This window comes from Cetorhinus maximus, chromosome 9, assembly GCF_964194155.1.
Source record: "Cetorhinus maximus chromosome 9, sCetMax3.hap1.1, whole genome shotgun sequence".
Lineage (NCBI taxonomy): Eukaryota > Metazoa > Chordata > Chondrichthyes > Lamniformes > Cetorhinidae > Cetorhinus > Cetorhinus maximus.
The window spans coordinates 45,053,660-45,068,930 of NC_135887.1; the positions used below are offsets into that span (position 1 = coordinate 45,053,660).

The following is a 15,271-nucleotide window of genomic DNA, read 5'->3' on the forward strand; positions in this document are numbered from 1 at the left end:
TGCCTCAACATGCTTCAACTCCTAACTACTGCACCAGTGATATTTTTCTATTTCCCACACTGGCAGCTTGCAGCCTCTGACAATTTAGTATAGTATTAGTAGCCCAAGCTTACATTGGCCAATTTTGTTTAATGCACAACCTGTGATAGAATACTCTCCACTTGCCTGGCTGAGAGCAGCTCCAACCAGACTCGAAAGCCAAAGCAGCCCGCCTGATTGGTGCCCCATCCACCACTTAACATTCATTCCCTCTACCACTGGCAGTAGTGTGTACTATCTACAAGATGAACTGCAGCACCTCACCAAGGCTCCTTTGATATCACCTTCCACTAAACATACCAGAAAAAGTTGGAACTTGTCCACTGATTGTAAATCCATTTTTAGTCTCACGAGATCTTAATTACTCCCAAGGAACCACTCACACTAAAAAATTACTAGGTGTGGAGTCTCATTCCTTCAGGGTTTAATTACTGTTGGGTTTAAAAAAGTAAATATTACTTTTTCTTTCTCATCTCTTTATCCCATCTTTCTTTCCCTCTCATTTTACTTTCTGTACATGATCTTACATTGAATTAAACATTCCAACCTATACTTCCTGATTTAAACTCTGCATGCCTGAGGATTCTTCCATCTAGATGAGGAGACACATTGTTGCTTGCCCTTTTTACACATGCCACAGTGGTCATCAGATTAATCCTGCAGCTCACTACGTGACTTGGGCTCAAGAATGCATGTTTCAGTTAATGGAAACTGCTTTTTTATTGGGAATGCTAGTTGGAATTGTTGGGGAAAAACCCAAACGGTATATTCCAAATGCAAATGTCATAGTAAGCCAGAACTCTACTGGTGCACAATTTACTCAACTCTGTTTTCCATTAATGCTAAGTGCTTAATCTACAGATAATTTCTTCCCTAACCTAATGTGGCAAATGGTGCTGGAGCTTGATTAACGGATCTGGGCTGAGTAAATTGGAGCCAACCATTGGCATGAAAAATGATAGCTGAACAATGGGCTACCTTCAAAGAAGAGGTATTTCGGGCACAGTCGAGGATGGTTTGTAGTGGATCAGTGTTGGAATCCTTGCTTTTCCAGATACGTATTAATGTCCAAACCTTGGTGTACAGGACACTATTTCAAAGATTATGGGTGAGACAAAACGTGGGAGGATAGTGTAGAATTTCAAAAGGACATAGATAAATTGGTGGAATAGGAAGACAGGTGGCAGGTGAAGTTCAATCTGGAGGAATATGAAGTGATTCATTTTGGTACGAAGAGCTTGGAGTGACATTTAAAATAAACAGCACAACTTTAAAGGGGGGACAAGAGCAGGTGTTTATTCTTTTAACCACTAAAACAAATTAACTAATTAACAAATTGACAGCCCTTTAAAGGGACACCAACTAAAAGCAAAAACTTCAGTGGAAACTTATCAAAGTTATACTAAAATAATATTTTTGGAGCTGATGACGCACTCCAGTCCCTGCAGCGCCTAGTGGTTGTGGAAGGCCTCAAGCATACCAGCTGACAGCGCGTGCTCCCTATCCAAGGACACCTGGACGCAAACATCATCATGGAAGAGGGGGCAGATAGTCGGGCTGAACAATTCCCTCAACCGCCCATTGCCTGGATCTGTTTATGCCCCCACCTTTGCCAGGCAAGGCGTAGGCTAACGTGGGGGTCTTACAATCTGCCCTCCCTCCTCTGCACTGGGTGGCCAAAGATCAGGAGTGTGGGGCTGACATGCTGCCAAAAGTCAAGCAGCAACCCCTAAATAATCAAAAAGGGGTTTCAACTCTGACAACCTACGTACAATGTGGAACAAGGACTCCAAAAGGCCACAGAAAATATAGGTGGCCTGGGAGCTCGTGAACCATCTTCACCTTACATTGCACGGAACTGCTGTGTGCAACACTGTCCATGCCAAATCTCCAATGGAAAAAGGGAGGACTCCCATATAGAATGCCTCCCACCGGGGGCCCCCCACCAGCTCCGGATGGCAGGACGGAATGCCACAGCATGTCCGGATGGTTGACGAGGGTGAGGAATTGGAGGGTGTGCAGCAGCCCATACAGGAAACCCCTCCATGCAGAATGGAATGGCACGAAGTGGATTTCTGTGAGACGGCTCAAATTGTGGGGCTGAAATTCCCGAGGGAGGTTTTGGGACCCGGGGCCAATGTGAAATTCCATCTGAATGGGGTTCAGTTCAGACGGGAGTCCACCGCAAGCTTGAGGTGCCTCGACACCATGCATGCAGCCAGGGCCAAGCACCATGGTTTGAGAGCCCTGGATGGTTTTAGCTGCAAGCTGGACATCTACTGACATATAAGTTCCATTGGCGACATCCAGCCTGCTCCTCCACCATCCAGTAACCATATTCTGGTTACCCCAGCAGCCACAGCTCTCTCTCCTGCCATCTGTAACAAAAAGACAAAACTTTAAAGGAAAGTTAATCAAATTAATGTTCCCAGAGCTGATGATGCATTCTAGTCCCTGCTGTGCCCACTGGCCGCAGAAGGCCTCAAGCAGAATGACGGATGCCGCATGGTCCCTCCCCAGGGATACTCAGGCACGGACGTAACCATGGTAAAGCGGCAGACTGTCAAGTCCAACAACCTCTTCAATCACCTGCTGTCTGGATCTATTAATGGCCACCTTGGCCAAGTCCAGGAGCAGATCCACGAGGAGGTCCTCTGCCCTGCCCACCCACCCCCCCCCCCCCCCGTCCGCAGCGGGTGAACAAAGATCAGGATCGTGGGGCTGAAGTGCAACCAAAAGTTGAGGAGCGCCAACAAATCAAAAAGAGGCTGCAACCTCAGACAGCCCATATAAGCGTGGAACACCATCTCCTCAAGGCTGCAAAAATACAGGCGGCCTTGGACCATCTTAACCTTTTATTGCACGGGACGTCCGCATGCAACACCTCCACGCCAAATCCCAGATGGTAAGGGGAGGACTTCCATGTAGAGAGCCTCTCGCCGGGGACCCCCGCCACCTCCGGGCGGCAGGACGGAACGCCACGGCGTGTCTGGACGGTTGACGAGGCCGAGGAAGTGGAGGGTGTGCAGCAGCAAGCAATACAGGAAACCCCTCTGTGCAGAATGGAAAGGCACAGAGGGAGTTTCCACGAGACAGTTCCGATTGTGGGGCTGAAGTTCCCAAGGGACGTTTCAGGGCTGGGTCATTGTGAAATTCTGTCCGGATGGGGGCCAATTCTGATGGGAGTCCACTGCGTGCGTGAGGTGCCTCGACACCATGGGTGAAGTCAGGGCCAAGCACCACGGTTTTAGAGCTCTGGATGATTTTGGTTGTGAGCTGGACATCTACCAACATATAAGTTCTATTGGTGACATCAGGCCTGCCCCCCCCTGCTGTCCAGAAAATCCCAGATTCTGGTCACCCCAGCAGCCTGAGCCCTCTCTTCCACCAGTCACATGAACCCGAATTGGAGGAGGGCCTGGGTGTAAATGTGCACCAGTCATTGAAAGCATAGATAATAAAGCATACAGTAACCTAGGGGTTTATTAATAGGGGCACAGAGTACAACAGCAAGGTGGTTGTATTGTATAGGACACTAATTCAGCCTCAATTGGAGTATTGCACCCAGTTCTGAGCACTCCACTTTCAGAAGGATGTGAAGGCATTGGAGAGAGTGCAGAAAGAAATTCACAAAATTAGTTCCAGGGATGAGGAACTTCAATTTTGAAGACAGACTTAAAGTAATTGGTAAAAGAGGCAAAAGCAACATGAAAAATGTTTTCACACAGCGAGTGGTTATGGTCTGGAATGCACTGCCTGAGAGTCTGGTGGAGGCAGATTCAATTGAAGCATTCAAAAGGAAATTTAAAAAAAGAATGTGCAGGTTTATGGGGAGAAGTTGGGGGAATGGCATCAAGTGAATTGTTCATTTCGAGAGCCGGTGCAGACACGATAGGCCTCCTTCTGCGCTGTAACCCTTCTGTGTTTGTGATGTGGGAGCCTACATGCTGATTATTGTAGGCTGTTTGACTATAGAAGGTATCACAGCTCCACCCCCTGTTCACATGTGAATAGACATGCACTAACAAGGAAAAGCAAGATTGCAAGGTGTCTGCAAAAGTAGAACTATGCTTTATTCCCTGCATGAAAAGCTATAGGACAATCAATACTGCATCATTTGGAACAGCCCAGATTTGTACTTCGCACTCCTTAACGCCTGTAAATGATACCAGCAACTAATTTGTAACTTAGTTATTGGAAAAATTTGTTCAAGTGAAAACATATGCCAGCAGTTTTAAATAAACACGTTTAGCTGATGCAGGTAATTTAATAAGGAATCCATGTTATCGTTAAACAATGCAATACATTCAAGTCTCTAGAGTATCAAACTCAATTAAGTATTTCACATGAAGCTAGTAAATTCTTGTTACAGGCTAAGGTTGTCAGTGCTGTGGAGCACGGTGACTTCATGCACACAGCTTAATGACAAGTTTACACAACATTTCTTGTTACCTTGTACATTGGATTGGTCTACCTTGAGACAGGTATGTCAGTCAGTATTCTTTTCCTTTTTACTTGTTAAGCGTTTAAGTCTATTATTCTCCTTCCCAGTGGCTTATTTTCATTGCCAAATTTCTTTCCAATTATATTTCCCCAACTCTTTTCTTTATACCAAAATAAAACTTTGCCGAGTGTCGTGTAGCAAAGTAAAATTCCACCATGTCAATTCTCCATCCAAAGAAATAAAGGTTAGACTATGCAAATAATGAAATTCAGAGAGTGGGGTGGGAGGATAAAACTTAACACATAAATGCCAACAACCTTCCCCCAAATGTAGTCTGAGGCAAACAGGCCGAGCTCCATGAACATTCCTGCTTTTAGATGTTTTCTCCCAACGCTGCACAAACCCAATTCATCCAAATAAGTCTGACATTATCACACAAGCCATTACCCTGGCTTAGCCTCTCCAGCATAACACGTATGAACTATGCACGTGTAACCAGAGACAAATGCAACAGTCGTAAAATCAGACAACTCCTTGAAGCCATCCTGTAGGTCCAGATTCTCCCACTCCCTCCCTGTCACCTACACTACTTTAATAAAACTACAACAGAACTCCCATTGAACAATTCTGAGGTCACACTCAGTTAAATATGGAGGTGCTATCCTAAGTGTTTAGCCTGAGAGAAATGCAAACAAGTCAAGCATCCATCACACATGAATATTGCAAAGTTTGTGTGATCAGTCAAAACAACAGAAAATTATAAATGATACATTACTTATACAAAAGCAAAATCTTATAAATGTTGGAAATACTCAGCAGGTCAGGTAGTATCAACCTGAAACTTTAACTCTTTCTCTCTCCATAGTTGTTGCCTGACCTGCATATTTCTAGTATTTTTTGTTTTTATTTTAAATATGTTACTTACTTTGAGCAGTCATGAAGTCTGCAAAATTCCAGATTAGTTCTCCAATCAAGTAGTGTTTTCTTTTTTCATCAAATATCATAAAATATTCCTGCATTACAGCCTGCTGATACTCTTCTGTAAACATTACTGGGGGATCCTAAAAACACAATTGTACATAATCCACTAAAGAACACCTCAACATTAAATCTTATCTACAACATGCACTTTGAAAGTTATTTCTATAACACCTGCCTGTCAAACTTAAACTTTCTCGAGTCATTTCAGCTGTGTCTCCAGAGCAGGTGATACCGCTTTTTCACAGCTTCACCCATCTCGTCTGTTTAAAAAACGAGCTCCCAAGTTGCCCATTTATTTTTCCCTTTCTCTCTACTCAGATAGCCTTACCCCACCCCACGTTGACATTCCTCAGCACTTCTACAACCATTGTAGTCACTGCACTGTTTTAATGGGGATGTTTCTACAAAACTGGGATTGAATTATAGATGTTAATTGTATATTAATGGTGTTTAATTATATGCAGGTTGGGGGCGTTAACTTGAGTAGATATACTGTGGGGTGGTTGAGTTAGGAGGTGTATGCTTGTAATGTTTCACCCTGTAAATAAATGTAAGAGACTAAGTAAAGATTAGCTCCAGTATCATCCCTTACTAACTAGCTTTCCGGGTGAGAACAATAGGTCCTGATTTACCAGTAAAGTTATTTGAAACATCCTGGAATTGTGTTTTGGGCACAATTGTGTAAAATATTTATGAATATCTAAGCACACTTTGTAATCTATTCAGCATACAATTTACAACAAGCTTTTACTGTTAAGTGCATAAAACAACAGGTGATACTCATACAATTTAGTCTACTGAATTAACAGCCAATGCAAACAACTAGATGAATACCACCATTCCCCTCTTCCCATTTCAGCTACTTAATTTTGTTATGAGCGAGCACTTAACACCTTAAAACTCCACTGCCTTTATCCCTTCCCACTCGTCTCATCCCTATCTTTGCTGACCTGCATTGGCTCCCAGTCCCTCAATATTTCAAAGTTAAACTTTTCATCCTGGTGATTAAATCCCTTCATGGCCTGCCCCTCCCGATCTCTGCCTTCTTCCTGCCTCACCAATGGAGATTTGGCCAATAGTTGTCCAGGAGCCATGCTCTGGAATTTCCACCATCCCCCCCACCCCCACCCCCACCCAAAAAAACCCATTTGCCTCTCCACCTTTAAGGACCTCCATAAAACCCACCTCTTAAACCAAGCTTTTGGTCATGCTAAACATCTTTGTCTTGCTATGCATTATTGTCAGGTTATAGATACACCTATGAAGCCCATTGTGACCCCTTCTGTATGAAATGGACAAAGTAACTCCAACTGTTTGCATAGAACCATAAATGCTACCACTAATAAAAACCACCAAGATGCACAACCATTACAGAAAATCCTTAGCCTTTCATTTCTAACTTCTTTTTGTGCAACTAGTTAAACTAGTACTGGGTTATGTAAAGCCATGCAATTGTTGATGCTTCCTGTACTTACAGTGTGCAGTCCCGCAACAGCATCTGCTCCATATTCACTCTGAATAATTGGTTTTTGGTATTTGTTGTACCAGTCCTCAAACTGATTGGCCAGTTGTAATTGAATGACCTCCAATTGGCCTGGATCATGGTACCAGGAAAAATAGCTGTTCACACAAATAACATCTGTGTACGGCATCTGTGAAAACATAACCAAATTTTCACTTCTCCAGAAATGGTGTTTTTCCAGTAGGCAACTTGCAATCTGACAAATTATTGTATGTTTCAAAAATCAAATACGTAGCAATAAATTTTCATTCAGTACTTCACTTGGGGATTTTCAGAAGAAACAAGATTCCAATATAACATAACCAACAACCAGGATATAACTAAATCAGCGTGACCTGCAACAAGGTAAATTAAGAAAGGCAAAAAGCATGAGAGTAAAACCTTTACACTGCTTGAAACATGGATTACATTCAGTGTGTCAGATACTTATGCTTTGAACCAGCTGTCAAACACCTAAAAAGGAGAAAAAAAGGTGAAGATCATTGTATTGCCATATTATAAATATTTTCCCCACAAACTTATCGCTGACAGAACTCACAAGGCCACAGCGAAGTATTCACAGAATTTGTATCAGATTTGAAGGGGGAAAAAAAACGCAAAGAAAATAGTTTCTCCCTCAAGTTGACATTAGCCCAACAGTACAATTATCCATCATTTGTTGAGCAGACTTCACTTTCTGTAGTGACTTTCTACAGTTACTCACAACTTTGTTATCCTTGTAGTTGTGTTTTTTTTTACTAAGGTAACAGGCCTCGTTGGATTCATTGCTTTAGTAGGCATTAAAATTATGCACAATGTTTGTTAATGAGAAAAGAAAAGGCAGATTGGGTACATTATATATTCTCATTGGAGTGTCGCTTCACAGACAGACCTGCAAAAGGAACCTTCTCTTAGCATGGCTAAAATACACACATCCCATGAGCAGTAAATTTACATTCCAAATTAGCCACAGCAAACTTAGTAACTTTTTTGTATTCAACAAAAGATATAACAGTGCTCAGCAAAAAAAAAAATAGCCTTTTCCTTTTGGACATCCATGTCAGCATTAAGCTTTCCTAAGTCAATTTGATCAAATAAGCAGCAAAGCTGCCTTTCCTTCCTGCTCAACACTGTACACTGCACATTGTAAAAGCCTGGCAGGGCCTGAAGCAAAATTCCCCAAAGTATTAACAATGGGATAAAACAGACCAATCTTTCTCTGGTTCGTCAGGTTTTCAGAAATCTAATGTGTTACGAGCGTATTGAACAGGTTCAACATTTGAACAGACTTCATTTTAAGTGCTGACAATCATTTGCTAGTTACTCACGGCTTTGTCATCTTCATAGTCGGTGTCTGTAACAAAGGTAACTGGCCTGGTTGGATCCAGTGCTTTAGTGTAGGATATTAACGTCCTGTTTTAAAAAAAGGAAATATAAACAAAAAAAACACATGCTATATATTTCAATCATAAATAGATTCCATAAGAAAGTTTAAAATATGCTCTTGAAATATTCACGATTTTGAAGTTTAAAGCATTAAATCCTTATAATGCACTGTTCTTACTTGAAGTAGTGATTTGCCTGTGGTAGTCCAGATGCTGGTTCATTTGCTACAGACCACATCACTACTGATGGCCTGTTTTTATCTCTGTGCACTAGCTCCTCCATTACAGTTAAATGATGAGTGAGGGACTTATTTCCAAAGCTCAGACTTAAAAAAAGAAATGTAAAAGGTTAGCATTAAAGTTAGTGAATACCACTGGCAACCTGTGGAAAAGGATATGTTTTATAACAGTTGTTATCTGGGTCACTGATTAATGATGATTAAATAAGTTGAATTATGTTTTTACTGGAGGCATTCATGATATTGTCAGACACAAAATCAATGATTATGTGCACATTTGCATGGAAAGTAAAGTATTAACATGTTCATTTTTCTCTCTAACCTTTCATGAAAGCTCAGGATACAGCAGATAATTGGAACTCTCCGACTGCATGGGTTTTTAAATTCCGTCCTGAACATGAGCAACAGGCCCAACTATATTAAATGATTCTGAGAACTGGGCTAGGATTAATGAGGCTGGAGTCATGCCTAGCACAAAGGAAAATGGTTGTGGTTGTTGGAGGTCAATCATTTCAGTTCCAGGACATCACTGCAGGAGTTCCTCAGGGTAGTGTCCTCGGCCCAACCATCTTCAGCTGCTTCATCAATGACCTTCCTTCCATCATAAGGTTAGGAGTGGGGATGCTCGCTGATGATTGCACAATGTTCAGCACCGTTCATGACTGCTCAGATACTGAAGCAGTCCATGTCCAAATGCAACAAGACCTGGTCAATATCCAGGTTTGGGCTGACAAGTGGCAAGTAACATTAGCACCACACAAGTGCTGGGCAATGACCATCTCCAACAAGAGAGGATCCAACTATCACCCCTTGACATTCAACAGCATTACCATTGCAGAATGCCACACTATCAACACCATCAATTGACCGGAAATTGAACTGGACTAGCCATATAAGTACTGTGGCTACCAGTGCAGGTCAGAGGCTACAAATCCTGGAGAGAGTAACTCATTTCCTGACTCCCCAAAGCCCCTCTACAAGTCAGGAGTGTGAAGGAATACCCAACACTCACCTGGATAAGTGCAGCTCCCACAACACTCAAGGAGCTTGACACCATCCAGGACCAAACAGCCCACTTGATTGGCACCACATCCTCAAACATTCACTCCCTCCACCACTGACGCATAGTGGCAGCAGTGTGTACCATCTACAAGATGCATTACAGGAACTCAGCAACACTCCTTTGACAGCACCTTCCAAAGCCACAACCACTACCATCTAGAAGGACAAGGGCAGCAGACACATGGGATCACCACCACCTGGAGGTTCCCCTCCAAGTCACTCACCATCCTAACTTGGAAATATATCACCATTCCTTCATTGTCGCTGGGTCAAAATCCTGGAACTCCCTCCCTAACAGCACGCTGGGTGTACCTACACCATATGGACTGTAGCGGTTCATGAAGGCAGCTCAACACCACCTTCTCAAGGGCAATTAGGGATAGGAAATAAATGCTGGCCTAGCCTGCAACGCCCACATCCCACGAATCAAATTTTTTAAAAAACTAGATGGAGCTACGACTTTTGCTGGCTAGCAATTCCTACCTTCCTATATACACCATGGGTGAGGGAATCCCCACTCTGCCACACTTCCAGTTCTATACAGGAAATTCCAGACTGAAAGATTCACTTAATAGCAATTAGATTTTGCAGTATTCCTTTTTTAAAAAAATAAATAATAAAAATGATTTATTTTTTAATAATAAATTAAATATTTTTATATAATAAATAATAAAAGAAATAAATGGTTATTGCAAGGGGAATGGAATATAAAAGTGGGGAATTTTACAGCAGTTGTACAGGGCCTTGGTGAGGCCACATCTGGAGTATTGTGCAATTTTGGTCTCCTGTTTGAAAAAGGATATAACTGTGTTAAAAACAGCTGAGAGAAGGTTCACTCCACTCATTCCTGGGGTGAAAGGTTTATCCCATGAAGAAAGGGTGAACAGGTTGGGCCTATACCCATTGGAGTTTAGAAAAATGAGAGGTGACCTTATTGAAACATATATGATCCTGAGGGGACTTGACAGGGTGGATAGCAGGAGGATGTTTATACTCATGGGGGAGACTAGAACTAGGGGACACAGTTTAAGAATAAGAGGTATCTCTTTTAAGATTGAGATGAGGAGAATGTTTTACTCTCAGAGGGTTGTTAGTCTGTGGAATTCTCTTCCCCAGGGAGCAGTGGAGGCAGGGTTATTGAATTAATTCAAGACAGAGTTAGGCAAATTTTGATAGACAACGGAGTCAAGTGTCATGGGGAGCAGACAGGAAAGTGGAGTTGAGACCACAGCCAGATCAGCCATGATCTTATTGAATGGCAGAGCACACTTGAAAGTCCGAATGGGCTACTCCTGCTCGTAAGTCCTATGTTCAGGGGACACATATCAAATGGTATAATGTTCATGATCTTATAAACAGCACATCCTGTGATTCACTGCAAGCAGCCCCACAGGGGCTAATTATCAAACATGCAGTTCTTGTCTGTCACACTTAAATGTCTGTGTTGCGCTTGAAAATAATAAAGGTGGCCATATGACACAGCCATTTGAATTGTTGTAACTTTGTCTATCACATATAAAAGAAAAAGCCAGAATTTGACATTGCAGTCTAATGTCACCCAGTGTTCAACAGCAATTAGACCTGGCATTGTACAAGAGCAGACAACATAAACGATATTTTCTGTAATCAGCAACATATATCTTAGGCAGAATTCCCTCAAAGTTTTCCCAGTGGAGGTGGGATTTGGGAGCGAGGAAACTGGAAGTGCTGCTCGATTTCAAATATTAATCTAAAATACCTTGAAAAATAAAATTTTAGACTTAATTCAAAAGAAGCCATGTTTGGCTTTGAAAATAAATGGTGCGGTTTCCTTGGTGGGAAAAACAAAATAATCTTATCTTTGCCCTTCGAGGGAACCTTGGCATTAACTATATGACCAGTACGAGTAAACCAACATTGTACTCAATTAAGCAAATAGGATTCTACCAATTTGAATGTACCATAATCAAATATTTAACTCAGCCCCTTTTCCATCCAAATTTAACAAATAACAACTGCTCACCAACAAGGAAAAAGAATGTGATGCAAGAACGTTATAAGAGCCAAAAAAATTACAGAAACATATTATGCACATCAATTGTAAAAAAAAAAAAAATCCCTTTTCACGTGACATAAAATTGAGTGAACCAGTGAGCAAATTTCATGCAATTTGTTCCAAACTTTTGAAATTTAAGAAGTGTTTCTTACGGATCTTTGATGCCCACGCCTGGACACTCATCAATGACCACAATCCCATATTTGTCACACAAATCCATAACTTCTTCTGCATATGGATAATGGCTCGTACGAAAAGAATTTGCTCCCAGCCATCGAAGAAGGTTGAAGTCCTTGATAATCACTGACCAGTCAAGGCCTTTCCCTCGCATCTGGTGGGTTGGGAAAGTTGGGAATTAATGAACATTTCATATAAAAGGCACACTTGCAAAACAACTTTTTTCTCTCTCTCCTCCAACCCCAAGGCTAAACCAACAGGTTTGACAGATGTCCGCAATTGCAGAAACGGAAAAAAATTCTCCATTTAAATGGGCAATACTACTATTCTCTGTGCCTGACAAGTTCTCCACATTTTTTTTAGGACATACAAATAATCTTTAGCAACTTCTGGCTATAGCGATAATTCAGGGGATCACAATGCCCAAGAAAGCAGATGGTCACTTAATCAGAGATCTTGAAACAGATCTGAAAGTAGAAGTCGGATAGCATGTATAATGTTTGCTGAGGGAGAAGTTAGCTATCAGTAAACAGCGCTCGCTTCCAGTGACAAAGAATGCACAGCACAGAATCAGGCTATTCAGTCCAAATGGTGTTAGGCTCATGTGGAGCATTATTTCTGAGCATCCTTTGGTGATGAACTTGCTGTTACTTGTGCGAGTAATTTTAGCCTACTTCAATGGATGAAATTTATGATACAATTCTAATATTCCCAATTTATTATAGTGGTTGAATGTTTGCTGCCAACAGTGTCAGCCTATTCAAATGGAAATAAAATGGTGAACAAACAAATTGAAAATAGTACTAATACTACTTAATGGCCCAAGAAATTGTGTTATATCCAAGATCGAACAGATGCAAACAGGGAAAACAGGCTGAGTACAGAAACATATACTCACATCTGAATCTTCATGTTTATTTACTCCATGGAAATAGAATGGTTTTCCATTGATAAGGAATTGGGTCTTGGTAACTTGCACCTTGCGAATTCCTACTGGTAATGTGTAAACGTCTTCATAACAAAAGCTACCATTTTTGCTCTTCATGTAAACCTAGGTATAAATAGTTTTGGAAAATGTGTTATACTAACAATAGTATTGAGAGATTCTCATACAAATCCACATAGTCCAAGGAGAGTGTAGTACTCAAATTTATTTTATTTTAAATTTGAATTGGTTGACATAATTTTTTTTAGACCTACATCAGTAAAAACTGAGCTCCTATATAAAAAGGTGGGGGAAAAGACAAACATTTACAGAATACACCCTTGCCCATTAATTTTTACATTTATCGTCATGTTGGTGAGAAATTAGGTTAAACAGCTTCATTGGTCATATAAATGACCAGCAATCTGTTCCATGTCTATTTTGCAATACGTTATCATCAAAAGGGAAGGATCAACTTTGCAATGCTTTCCAATAACAATCACAGCAGGAATGATAATCTTGTCATAAACTGTTATATACATTTTGAAAATACATCAACATCTAATTAGATTTGTACAATACTACAGGCCCAGAGAAGCTGGTGTCATTGCATGTCTAATTGTTTTACCACTGTAGACATTACTGTAGTAAATGTCACTGTTACAAGGCCTCAAGATTATTTCAATTCCTGACATTCTGCTATTGGACTAGTCTGACTAAACAAAGACTTGCATTATACAGCACCTTACATAACCACGGAGCGTCCTAAAGCACCTTGCAGCCAGTGAAGTGTAGTCACTGTTGTAGAAAGTGGGGTAGCCAATTTGCATACAGCAAACTCCCACAAACAGCAGTATGATAATGACACAATCATCTGTTTTTTTGTGATGCTGATTGAGGGATAAACATTTGGCCAGGACACCAGGAATAACCCCCCTGCTCGTCTTCGAAATAGTGCCATGGGATCTTCTACATCCACCTAAGCAGGGAGATGGGGTCTCAGTTTAGCGTCTCATCTGCAAGATTTCCAACATTGGAGCACTCCCTCAACACTGCAATGAAGTGTCAGTCCTGATTTTTGTGCTCAGGTCCTGGAGTTGGACTCGAACCCACAACCTTCTGACTCAGAAGCAAGAGTGCTAACAAATGAGCCACAGTTGATTCTGTTATTTTCAGTCTCTGTCTATTCTGTTATTTTCAGTCTCTACCTAGTCTGTTATATTAACATGGTAACTTATGGAAAATTTTGGGATTCTTACCTCAAGGCTGTAAAGGTATGCAGGATTCTCATGCATAAGGTACGGCCACCAGAGAGTCGGTCTATGTAATCTCAACTGTCCAACTGGAGGCCCATCTACGATTGTAGCAACAACCTGTCCCCTTTGATCAGACAACTTTAGTGACAGTGAAAAGTGTGTACTCCCCTGTATGGATATTTTATAATGTACAATCCCTAGAGGAAAGCAGAATCAGTTACCTGAGATTAGACAGTCTGAAAGCTATTTGGTTTCTGTGTTCTCCACCTTTTATGCAGAATAAAAGTGGGTTAAATTTCAAATAAATGTCACACTACAGCACCCCATTACCAAAGCTGGTACTCCCCATCAGACTAAGCATACTATAATATAAAATATTAATGAATCCAGGTAAGAATACCATCAGATTGTACTGCACAATGTTTTTGGCATAGAAAGCTGTGAAATATCCTTTCAGTCTTCTATGATCACGCATTTGAAGCTAATGTTGGCATCTACTGTGTTTACTTGTAAGGATTACATGTGCTGGTTTTCTCATAGGGCGAAGTCAAATCATTCACTGCTAGAATGACTTACCTGTGTCATCTTGAATGTCTGTTACAATGGTTAGGTCATCTATGTAGACATTGGGTGTGGTGTATAGTAGAACTGGCCGATGGATCCCAGCATAGTTGAAGAAATCAAATTGTGTAATCTGCACAAAATAACCCGGAGGATATCTGAAGAATTCCAAAAATGAGTTTAACAGGGATACTAAATGCTCAACATTGTTTTCAGACTCTATGCCTCCTAAACATGAGAACATCACCAGTAACTGGGGTGTCTTACATTACTGTGGAACATACTGGTAATATTTCAGTTTGAATTCAAAAATCCCCTGTAAATTAGCTTTGTAGTTCCACTAATCTTTCTTGCGTTCTAAAGAAAAAACTGCACAACTTAAAGTAATGTTTCGTTCAATGCAACATTTTCAAATAAGTTCATTACATGGAATAAGTCAAATCCAAAATAATCAATACAACTGTTTGATTACCATCTCTCTGGAATGTTTACATTCTAAGCATTTTTGCCCAGTGAGTGTATGAACTCAGAAAACTCAAACAACATCCTGACTTGAAAATATGTCGCCATTCCTTCACTGGATCAAAATCCTGGAATTCCCTCCCCAGCACTGTGGGTATTCCTACACCGCGTGGACTGCAGCAGCTCAAGGTGGCGGCTGACCAC

At 41.2% G+C, this 15,271-nt stretch overlaps 1 protein-coding gene across 1 annotated transcript in view; it reads right to left on the reverse strand.

Moving 5' to 3' along the window:
* gusb (glucuronidase, beta) overlaps positions 1 to 15,271 on the reverse strand; it is a 31,742-nt gene that overhangs the window by 4,136 nt on the left and 12,335 nt on the right. Inside the window, exons 4-11 of the mRNA XM_078548616.1 lie at positions 14,621 to 14,763; positions 14,048 to 14,241; positions 12,762 to 12,914; positions 11,839 to 12,017; positions 8,530 to 8,676; positions 8,294 to 8,378; positions 6,940 to 7,116; positions 5,409 to 5,544 (exon numbers count right to left, since the gene is read on the reverse strand). Coding sequence (XP_078404742.1) covers positions 5,409 to 5,544; positions 6,940 to 7,116; positions 8,294 to 8,378; positions 8,530 to 8,676; positions 11,839 to 12,017; positions 12,762 to 12,914; positions 14,048 to 14,241; positions 14,621 to 14,763 — 1,214 coding nt within the window. The remainder of the gene's footprint in view (positions 1 to 5,408; positions 5,545 to 6,939; positions 7,117 to 8,293; positions 8,379 to 8,529; positions 8,677 to 11,838; positions 12,018 to 12,761; positions 12,915 to 14,047; positions 14,242 to 14,620; positions 14,764 to 15,271) is intronic.